The sequence below is a fragment of the Acipenser ruthenus genome, chromosome 1, assembly GCF_902713425.1.
Source record: "Acipenser ruthenus chromosome 1, fAciRut3.2 maternal haplotype, whole genome shotgun sequence".
Classification (NCBI taxonomy): Eukaryota; Metazoa; Chordata; class Actinopteri; order Acipenseriformes; family Acipenseridae; genus Acipenser; species Acipenser ruthenus.
This window is the reverse complement of record NC_081189.1, coordinates 49,384,191-49,396,282: the sequence shown is the minus strand read 5'-3', so window position 1 is coordinate 49,396,282 and position 12,092 is coordinate 49,384,191. Positions and strand designations below refer to the sequence as shown.

The window sequence follows — 12,092 nt, the reverse complement described above, 5'->3', positions numbered from 1 at the left end:
TTCAAAAATAGACGTTAATAGATTATATTTATCAATTAACAAAATGCAAAGTGAGTGAACAGAAGAAAAATCTACATCAAATCAATATTTGGTGTGACCACCCTTTGCCTTCAAAACAGCATCAATTCTTCTAGGTACAGGGATTTTGTAGGCATATAGTCAGGTGTATGATTAAACAATTATACCAAACAGGTGCTAATGATCATCAATTCAATATGTAGGTTGAAACACAATCATTAACTGAAACAGAAACAGCTGTGTAGGAGGAATAAAACTGGGTGAGGAACAGACAAACTCAGCTAACAAGGTGAGGTTGCTGAAGACAGTTTACTGTCAAAAGTCATACACCATGGCAAGACTGAGCACAGCAACAAGACACAAGGTAGTTATACTGCATCAGCAAGGTCTCTCCCAGGCAGAAATTTCAAGGCAGACAGGGGTTTCCAGATGTGCTGTCCAAGCTCTTTTGAGAAGCACAAAGAAACGGGCAACGTTGAGGACCGTAGACGCAGTGGTCGGCCAAGGAAACTTACTGCAGCAGATGAAAGACACATCATGCTTACTTCCCTTCGCAATCGGAAGATGTCCAGCAGTGCCATCAGCTCAGAATTGGCAGAAAACAGTGGGACCCTGGTACACCCATCTACTGTCCGGAGAAGTCTGGTCAGAAGTGGCCTTCATGGAAGACTTGCGGCCAAAAAGCCATACCTCCAACGTGGAAACAAGGCCAAGCGACTCAACTATGCACGAAAACACAGGAACTGGGGTGCAGAAAAATGGCAGCAGGTGCTCTGGACTGATGAGTCAAAATGTGAAATATTTGGCTGTAGCAGAAGGCAGTTTGTTCGCCGAAGGGCTGGAGAGCGGTACACGAATGAGTGTCTGCAGGCAACAGTGAAGCATGGTGGAGGTTCCTTGCAAGTTTGGGGCTGCATTTCTGCAAATGGAGTTGGGGATTTGGTCAGAATTAATGGTCTCCTCAATGCTCAGAAGTACAGGCAGATATTTATCCATCATGCAATACCATCAGGGAGGCATCTGATTGGCCCCAAATTTATTCTGCAGCATGACAACGACCCCAAACATACAGCGAAAGTCATTAAGAACTATCTTCAGCGCAAGAAGAACAAGGAGTCCTGGAAGTGATAGTATGGCCCCCACAGAGCCCTGATCTCAACATCATCGAGTCTGTCTGGGATTACATGAAGAGAGAGAAGCAACTGAGTCTGCCTAAATCCACAGAAGAACTGTGGTTGTTCTCCAAGATGTTTGGGCCAACCTACCTGCCGAGTTCCTTCAAAAACTACTGTGCAAGTGTACCTAGAAGAATTGATGCTGTTTTGAAGGCAAAGGGTGGTCACACCAAATATTGATTTGATGTAGATTTTTCTTCTGTTCACTCACTTTGCATTTTGTTAATTGATAAATATAAATTAACATCTCTATTTTTGAAAGCATTCTTACTTTACAGCATTTTTTCACACCTGCCTAAAACATTTGCATAGTACTGTGTGTATATATATATATATATATATATATATATATATATATATATATATATATATATATATATATATATATATATATATATATATTATAACTTGTCAAACCAAGATGAGGAAAATAACAAATTATTTTAATGAGATTGGAGAGGTTTCAAAAGAAAACCGCGATGAACAAAATTCAGATATGTCGGTGTCTTTTACACAGTGCTGTAAAAAAGTATTTGCCCCGTCTGATTTTCTGCATTTTTCACATTGTATTTGGTCACACACATACATACACACACACACACATATATATATTCTTCCATTTTCTTCTTTTGCCCCTTGTTACCTGTGACCCCCTTCTTGTCAATAATGTTCTCAGCAGCTTTAGCCACGGCCTTCTGCAGAGTGTCACTGCCGACCTGATTCATCCTACGGGCACCAAGAGCCCGCTTCTGCTTGTTCGTACCAAATGCTTCGATAAGGGAATCTACCTGCACACATTGGGAAGAGAAAAGACAAAATACTGTAAGGTTCAGTCATGTCCCTCAACTAGGAACATAAACGTACTTCATTATTTTGAGAGAGATATATTAGGGGTGTACCGACTATTGGCTGTTTTAGCAGATTATATGCATCGATATTTACTGTATGACTTCATTTCTCGCCACATAAAATGCAATGTTAAGTTTGGTGCGCGTACTATGACGCAAGAAGACTGACACAGGAATTTTCCTTGAAGTCATATTCAGCAAAGAGTGTTGTTTGGAACTATAAAATCTGAAACCAATAACAGGACAGCTGATTGCAAGTTGTTTGCAGCTACAATTTCATGTGGAGGCGCCACTTCTAAAGATTACAACTCAATACATCACCTCAGAGTGCGGCACCGTGCTCATTGGTTAGTGAAAAGAAACTGAGAATCTGAAAAATATGAACACATCTCAGACAAAGCAGCTGACTTTAGCCCAAGCACTAAAAATCAAAGGTCTCAGGGCAAAAGACACAACAAAACGCTTATTAAAATGTATAACTCTGAATGATCAGCCGTTTGATTGTAGAAGTCAATGGATTTTGCTATACTGAAAATCTGGAGCCTCGTTTCAAGCTGCCCAGCAGAAAGTATATATCCAAGACTGCGGCCATTTCTGTAACTGTAAATCAGTGCCTCGTATACAGAAACTAAACCGGCACAGTTAATGCAGGAGTTTTCTGTTGAAAATACTGAAACAGGCAAACTAGTTTAACTGAGCAGACAGTTAGGCATACAAGGCTGGTACTTTAGACAGTTTCTATGAATTAGACCAGCGTTTCTCAAATTGGGAGTCTCGACCCAAAAGAGGGTTTCATGGCTATCAAAAAATACGTCATAACCTTAAAATCCTTAGCATTTCATTACAGTGCATATACACTTAATCCCTAACAGTAAAAGATGCATTACAAAGCCAGCCCTCTCTCTGTGTTTTACTGGTCAACTAAATAACTTTTCTTTGTTTTGTTTTTCACTACTATAGAGCTATACCATAAGCACACAGCCCTTAACAGCGTCTCCTCTCCCCACCACCATACACTTTGAGTGACAAGTGTTGAAACTAATGTGTTTGGTGGGAAGGTGAGTGGAAGTGAACCGTCTGTATAAAAATCATATTTGTTATAAAAAGTACAAACTCTGTCAGGAACATTTGTTTAAATCAGAAATACCTTATACTATTTAAGCAGAAAAAGCTTTAAAAATAATAAATAGAAAACGTATCTCAGTCTACAGGCCTTTTTTTTTTTTTTTTTTTTTTAAGATTAGTTTTTTTACTAATCCGCACGGACTGTGACACAGACTAGTATCGTTACAAATACAATGTAGAAAACGTTTGTTAATAGCAGTATATTAATGCTTGTTTTTGGTTCGGTAGATTAAGCACTCATTTTTTCCAAACTAACATGTAACCTTATGGCTGTTTTGCTTGATAATATCCTTTTTTGATCCACTGGGCTGGCTGATTTGCATTTTTTTTCGTTGAGTAAATGGGTCTGAAGTGGACATAACTCATAACATCGTCTTCTGAAATGAATGTTAATTTAGGTAAGGGACTGGGAGTCTAGAATTGGTAAATCAGGTTTGTGAAACTAGGAGGGTTTTTTTTGTACTACCCTCTCCTGTGTCGAAGTATTATGTGGCTGCTGTACACAGTATACAATATATGTATGACATTTTTTATTATTTACTGCCAGTTTAGTTCAAGTAGCATATGACATGATCCATATAGAAATACATTTGGTTCTGTTCTGTTCTTGCTCACAATATATTACATTTGTGGTTTATAACGAGAAATATGGCTGACGATCATTCTAAATCATTAATTGTGTGTTGACAGTGTTCTTATTTCTTATACTTCTGTAATCAGTCAGCATCCTAAATCAACTCCAATCTCACCCAGCATTTAAACGTATTTTGAATGTTAATTTATATATTTATTTTACTCTATACTTTATTGCCATTTCACAGCCTGAAACATTTCCAAAGGGGGGCCCAGCTAAAAAAAAAGTTTGAGAACCCTGTATTAGCCAATAAGGGCCATACAGGTCTATTAAAACAATGCTCTATTTCGTTCACCACCATGTAAATCAGATGTACCTTTTCTCTATAAGATTTCTTCTGACTTTCTGAAGATGCTTCTTCAGTAACAGATTCACCTGTAAACAAAATATTTAAATGAAATAAACAACTGTTTTTTAAGCTTAAAACGTATGAAAACCATGGGTAAAGAGAATGTACAACATTTTTTAACAAACGTCAAAGATATATCTCTTTTCAACAAACATAAAATTAGCTCAAACATCCTTCAGTGGTAACATCATGAATTTGTATGGTCAGCAGGTATGAAAATAAGACATTGCAGTTTCTAAAAGCTTGATTAGCCACAGTGTATAGGTAACAAGCTCAGGTGTGTTTTAGTAAACATAGTAAAACCAAGAACGCAGCAAACTTTTTTTTTTTGTAAATTTGGAATCTCCAATTATTTTATCCCCGCCTGGGCAGCACTTGGTCAGTTGTGTGCCGCCCCCTGGGAACTCCCGGTCACGGTCGGCAGTGGCATAGCCTGGATTCCAACAGCCAAATATAGGGTGCATCCTGCACTCCAGGCGGCATGCCTTTACTGGATGCACCACTCTGGAGCCAGAATGCACCAAACTTCTATGTAATAGGAGTCTTATTTCCATCCATGCATCAGCTTTAATTTGATTGTGTCTTAACTGTTTTTTGTAACAATAACTCTTTCAAAATAAATTAGATCATGTTACACTGTACCAGATACCTTTGTCACTGTACTTTTTATATGTTGTTATGGCAACTGCAAATGTATTTTACGGTACATACCTGGGAAGACCGGCTGCATGTTAAATAACTCAGCATTGTGGATTTCCATTCTTCCAGTCTTCTTGTCAAGAACCCCAACAAAATACCTTGAGAGCAAATGTGTATTGAATTAAGATGAAAGATTTGACATTAAAATACACACTATGCAGACTGAATTGCAAACTTGCATACTTTACACCATCAATAGGTCCCTGTTTCGTTTGATTAAAACAAACTGAAAGGTTATTAATATATTTCTTTCAAACTAACCAAGCTGTACTCCGTTCGAAATAAACTGTCCAAACGAACCAAGTGTGAATGGGCCCATGGTTCTCAAAAGCAACCCCAATTTTTTCTCAAAGTTCTAATTCTGTTTGAAATTTAACAAGGGCAACAGGATGGCTAGAGACTCTAAAGCTGTACACATCTTTGCAGCACATTCTTCTTCAAAGCATTTTAGAAAAATAAAATGTCACTACTCCAGATAAAATCATTTCAGAAACTGGTTACATGCAACCAGTTATAAGAAATCAAGATATACTTGACTACCTGGTCAATGTGTACATTTACTGTACCCAATGCAAAATATCCACACCCACCCTCCATATCTTTCTGCCCATTTTATGTCATATTCCAGCATTTAAAACCAGGAAAACAGAGTGGGTGGGGTGGGCGGTTAAAAGTAAAATAACGACTGTTAATTATAATTCAATTCTAGGGCCAGACTCATTTAAATTTAAACTATTCACTTACTTGCAGAGAGTGTTGCATTTCAGGGATACTGGTCCAAAATTATTACCCACGTAACACAATCTGTCTGTATCGGCAGCCTGCAATTAAATTTGTAACAGGTGAGGTTTCAGGAAATGAATAACTAACTATCTTTGGAGAAAATCTCTATAGTTTTTTTTTCTCCCTCAATACAGTTAATTGAACCCAACACATTTTGATAAAAAAAGGAACTTCACTCTATATTCAGTATGTTTAAAACATATTTGTTTTAAACAATTGTTTGTCTACAGGTCGGCTGTGGCTAATTTTAGCTCCACTTAAAACCAGCAATGGCCTTACTGCTAGGTATGGTCCCTTACAAATGAACAAACAGATGGATTAAATTAAACTATTCTGTTACATTTGTGGCTGTGTGTGGAAAAAAAAAACGTATTTATTTTAATCTTACCACAATTCGCCTGTGTTTCTTTCTTGGATTGTTGGTGTCAACGTTTTTATATACCATGAAGTCCACCTGCTCTGTGTTTTTGAGTTTCCCGTTTGAAAACTGAACTGCAAAAAAAATATGTCTATATAAAAAGTGTATAATACCAGTATTTTTACAACAGTAATAAACATAATAATAATGGCAAATAGCAAGTCAAGTCGTCCCCTCCCTCCCTAATTCCGTAAAATGCTGCATGTGCTGCTGTGACAGGCTTAATAAAGAAATACTTTACACCAAAGTACATTTTTCACATTTTGTTGTTAAAGGAAAACCAAACTGATACAAAGATAACCTTAATACGTATATTCCCATAACATTATGGCTTGCACTGACACATCCTTTTGAAGACATTTTCAATCTCAAAGTCAGAAGCGTGGTTTTGTGATGTATTGACAAGGCACAAGCAGGCCTATTGCACCCACGTGTTCCCACAATAATGCTATATCAGATAAAAATAGGAGAACACCAGCGATATGTCCCCAGGTCTAATAAAGGCTACGTATACACTTTAAGAGTGTATTTATACCAATTACGGCGTGTTGTTTCTCCTGATTCTCGACATTGTACTCCCAAGCACTGGAGGCTGCCATTGTTGTCTTCGTCACTGAGTCTGACAACAAGCAGTCTGAAAAAAGTGATCAAGACACAAAAGTTGTTTTTTTATTCAGTAGTGCCCTCTGGTGGTTAGGAGTATTCAAGGATACCCTCCGCAGTATGACACAGGCCCGGTATTTGGGATGGAACCGCATAACAGTCTCGCGTTTTGATTGGTCCATGTCTGCCACATGAATATGTCGTCACACGAGTGGAAAAGCGTGCAAGCATTTTTAACATTGTGATCAGATAGAGAGTGATTTGCTTTCCACAACCTTACCATTAAAATATAATGTGGTATTACACTGTACTGATATAACAAACTATGAGGAATTACTTTATATAAATTATCATGTCATGCACGAATGTAAGAATTGGCTTTCTGTGGTGGTGTACTTTTTTCTTTCAAGTAGCATATATCTATAATCGTTTTGCGATATATTTGAATATAAAATGTATACACTATTGCAGTTTTGTTAGAGTATACATTAGTTTATCTCTAATGTAATCACAGTTTTACATATAGACTGCCCCTGTTTTCATTTACGTCGCAAATTCTGGGCCGCTTTGCTTTTCAGATAACGTCCCAGATTCTGGGCCGATTTGGTTTGCAGATAACGTCCCAAATTCTGGGCCGCTTTGGTTTTTAGATAACGTCCCAAATTCTGGTCCGCTTTGCATTTTCGAATTCAGCCCAGTTTTGGGGACTCAGCTGACAGCCGAGTTTCTAAGTCATCCATGCACAGTTTACAATAAACTGGATCGTGAATTCATTTGAGAGTAACCCTTAGTACATGAATCAAAGTTAATGTATTTTTTACTCTCCCCAGAAAACTTTTTTTTTTTAATGAAAAAACAGAAAAAAAATGTAAATGTTAAAAAAAAAAAACATTTCTTATTACATGAAGAAACTACATTGCACTGAAATAGATACAGGGAAATTAATTAAAGCAGTCGTTTTCCTTTATTAAAGGCTAATATTAAAACACATTTTTGGGAAGGAATATGGTATTCCGAAAAAAGGACATCTCGTTTTCTTATGTAACGTCCATCAATATATTGTAGTGTTTCAGGTTCTTTTTGGACAGAAATGAGACTGCAACTTTGAGTAGATGAAGGCCGTTTATTTTGACAATAATTAAATAATCACAAAATAAAATCATAAAGTGAGGGAAAGGAGACTGGGAGTCGAAAGTGAAAATAAATGATTGTAGTAATTTTTCTTTTTACACTACCCTTCCCAGTCTTTTCCCCGCCCCTCTTTTGCGCAAAACCTGCACTCCAATTCCCCTCCACACACGTGTACCACCATGCAACCCCGGCACACACACACCACCATGCAACCCCTGCAGGCACACACCACCATGTAACCCCTGCACGCACACACCAGCATGCAACCCCTACACGCACACCACCATGCAACCCCTGCACGCACACACTACCATGCAACCCCAGCACGCACACACCACCATGCAACCCCTGCACGCACACACCAGCATGCAACCCCTACATGCACACCACCATGCAACCCCTGCACGCACACACTACCATGCAACCCCAGCACGCACACACCACCATGCAACCCCTGCACGCACACACCACCATGTAACCCCTGCACGCACACACCAGCATGCAACCCCTACATGCACACCACCATGCAACCCCTGCATGCACACACTACCATGCAACCCCTGCACGCACACACTACCATGCAACCCCTACACGCACATGCCAACATGCAACCCCTGCACGCACACACCACCATGCAACCCCTGCAGGCACACACCACCATGCAACCGCTGCACGCACACACCACCATGCAACCCCTACACACACACACCACCATGCAACCCCTACATGCACACACCACCATGCAATCCCTGCACGCACACACCACCATGCAACCCCTGCACGCACACACCACCATGCAACCCCTGCACGCATACTCCCACCGTAGCAATTCTTTTCAAAATATATTTTCGGGTATTCAGCCCCATTTATGTCTATGGCAGTGTTAAAAAACACATTTTCAGTCATATCTCTCGAACCAGAGCACCTACAACCACCGTTCGAAGGGTTCTAGACCAGCCTGAATGTAACATGCCCAGTTTCGTAGCAATTATTTGCAAAAAATATTTTCAGGGCGTTCAGGGTGCTCAGCCTCATTCATGTCTATGGCAGGGTTGAAAAACACATTTCAGACATATCTCTCAAACCCGAGCACGTAGAACCACCATTCAAAGTGATATAGACTCAGGGGAGCACCCCAAACCACCTCCTAATACATCCAAATACTTATAGTTAAAAGTTTTAAGAATTAAGCCTACTGTTTGTTGTTCTGTCCTAAACCAGCAGTTTGTCTCCCAAATTTATTAAATAAACAGGGGGGGGGGGGGGGGTCATCAGATTATTCTCCATTGTAACTGAGGTACCGTTCAGTTGAGCGAAAATTGTAAAGGGGTACTTGAGCTGAAACCTCCAGCTAGAAGGGGTACAGTTTCAAAAAAAGGTTGAAAACCCCTGACCTACAGTATAAACTATCAGGAATAGATAAGGGAAATGTTGACTAATACAATACAATAGGATTTATTTGAAGTTGTTGAAGGGCACTGGTCTCTTAAACCCAGAAGTTCTGATAAACCCCTATGCCTCACTATATATTTATGGACATTACATAAGCAAATGAGATGTATTTTTTTTTTTTTTTTTTTTTGGTATACCATGTTCCTAAATGTTTTCTGGGGAGAGTAAAAATACATTAACTTTGATTCATGTACTAAGGGTTACTCTTAAATGAATTAACGGTCCAGTTTATGGTAAACTGGGCAGCAGTGTGGAGTAGTGGTTAAGGCTCTGGACTCTTGACCGGAGGGTTGTGGGTTCAATCCCCAGTGGGGGACACTGCTGTTGTACCCTTGAGCAAGGTACTTTACCTAGATTGCTCCAGTAAAAACCCAACTGTATAAATGGGTAATTGTATGTAAAATAATGTGCTATCTGTATAATGTGAAATAATGTATAATGTGATATCTTGTAACAATTGTAAGTCGCCCTGGATAAGGGCGTCTGCTAAGAAATAAATAATAATAATAATAATAATAATAATAATAATAATAATAATAAACAACTGTGCATGCATGACTTAGAAACTCGGCTGTCAGCTGAGCAGAATATCTCAAAAACTGGCCTAAATTCGAAAATGCAGAATTCGGGATGTTATCTAAAAACCAGAGCAGCCCAGAAATTGGGATGTTATCAGAGCGGCCAGAATTTGGGATGTTATCTAAAAACCAAAGTGGCCCAGAATTTGGGACGTTATCTGCAAACCAAATCGGCCCAGAATTTGGGACATTATCTGAAAAGCAAAGCGGCCCAGAATTTGCGACGTAAATGAAAACAGGGGCAGTCTATATGTACAACTGTGATTACACTAGCGATAAACTAATGTATCCTCTAACAAAACTGCAATAGTGTATACATTTTATATTAAAATATATCGCAAAAACGATTATAGATATATGCTACTTGAAAGAAAAAAGTACACCACCACAGAAAGCCAATTCTTACATTTGTGCATAACATGATAATTCATATAAAGTAATCACCCATAGTTTGTTGTATCAGTACAGCGTAATACCACATTATATTTTAATGATAAGGTTGTGGAAAGCAGATCACTCTCTCTCTGATTACAATGTTAAAAATGCCTGCAAGCTTTTCCACTCGTGTGACGACATATTCATGTGGCAGACATGGACCAATCAAAACGCGAGACTGTTATGCGGTTCCATCCCAAAAACCGGGCCTGTGTCACACCTCTACAAAAGGTAACACGAAATGTTCCTGTCAGGACAGCTGAGGAAGTCAGCACCTCCAGTTACTTTTTTTTAATTTTTTTTTTTTAGTAACAAAAACACTTATTCGCTGCCAAACATGAACTACTTTAGATGTGTAGTGTCTGCAGTATAGGATACTGACCTTAGGTTTAGGGTTTTGGTGTTGGGAGAGGATTATTCATTGTTTTATTAACAATTATGATAATCAATCAGAGTGCAGTGTCCTGACAGGAACATTTGGTGGTACCTTTTTAAAAACAGCTTGAGCAGATCCTGCTCTGTGCAAACTCGTCAAGCACGGATGTAAGCATCAAAACTGGGGGAATTTCCAAAAGCTGACCTGCGGTGCAGTGGGCTAAAGCGTGTCTGTATCAGCGTAGAATTCTCATGCTGCAGCTTCAAACCCTGCAGGGGTTTTTTTCCCGCAAGATGTGCTGTTTTAAAACAAATATCATTCCGTAATATAACTGGTATGTATGTCAAAGTGCTTGATTTCTCTGGTTTATTTAGAGTTTGACCAACATGTGAAATGCCATGACTGGAACATATCCCCTTCTTTAGTTATTGTTTTCCAAGATCGATCACTACATACTGTAACGAAACCTGTCCTGGCTAGGTTGTGCTCTAACTGGATTGAAACAGAGTAGCGTGTAGCTGCCACCACCTTTGGTTAACCGGGACAGTCTGGATAAATAACCCCAGAAGTAGAATGTTACATAATTATGGTAGCTAGGGAACAGAGCGAAGCACCAGGAAACAGCTATAATCATAAAGGATATCTTTACTTTTAAAAAGGAGTATAAAAATGATCTGTGCATACAATTTAGTACAGGCAAAGTGGACAATGGTAGAAAAACAGTTACAGCAACCAACAAAAGTGTTTGATCCAATCAGTTCTCATAGAACAAGTCAAATTACTATATATTGCAGTTTGACCTTCAATTACAATTACTTAAAAATTACTTTAAAATTACTGTTAAAATCAGTTAAAAAGTAAAAAAAAAAATGTCTAAGCAAGTATAAAAATAGGCAGGTGCTTGGAAACAGTAATGGGAAAGCGACACACACAGCCGGGAGAGGGCAAGAGAGAAAGCGGTTGAAAGAGAACAGGGGAAAAGCGCCAAAGTGACACTCCTGTCTGACAAAATGCTGGCAATCATATTTCCATATTGACAGAAAAGTACAAATTCAGAGTAAATATAAATTAATAAAATGAATTAATAAAAACACCAGCGTTTATAACACGTGTCGTATTATTTGATTACATAAATATTTATATTTATATTTTTTAATTTCTACACATTTTTTTCCATAGAAGACACATTAACTTTCAAAGCGATTGGTAAAACAACTGTTTCATCTACTTTCTTCTTTTACGTACTTTAATCTCAAAGTTTAAGCCCTACATTTAACAAAATATTTATGTGAAGCTTACCTTAAAATTGTCGGATATATCTGGCTAAATAAATAAATAAAATGAACCTAACTAACAACTAACTATAACTAACAAACTAGCTACCTTAAAATGACTAAAACACAAAATATTTCTCTCTCTATCTCTATCCTCGTTTCGCTTTCCTGTCACCGTCACCTTCTCAGAACAT

At 38.4% G+C, this 12,092-nt stretch overlaps 1 protein-coding gene across 1 annotated transcript in view; it reads right to left on the bottom strand.

Annotated features, from left to right (window-relative positions):
- polr1e (RNA polymerase I subunit E) overlaps positions 1–6,738 on the bottom strand; it is a 28,477-nt gene extending 21,739 nt beyond the window's left edge. The window contains exons 1-6 of the mRNA XM_034034420.3: positions 6,585–6,738; positions 6,020–6,123; positions 5,593–5,669; positions 4,861–4,946; positions 4,117–4,175; positions 1,837–1,981 (exon numbers count right to left, since the gene is read on the bottom strand). Of these exons, the coding sequence (XP_033890311.3) occupies positions 1,837–1,981; positions 4,117–4,175; positions 4,861–4,946; positions 5,593–5,669; positions 6,020–6,123; positions 6,585–6,648 (535 nt within the window). The 5' untranslated portion in view covers positions 6,649–6,738. The remainder of the gene's footprint in view (positions 1–1,836; positions 1,982–4,116; positions 4,176–4,860; positions 4,947–5,592; positions 5,670–6,019; positions 6,124–6,584) is intronic.
- Between the last annotated feature and the right edge of the window lie 5,354 nt (positions 6,739–12,092).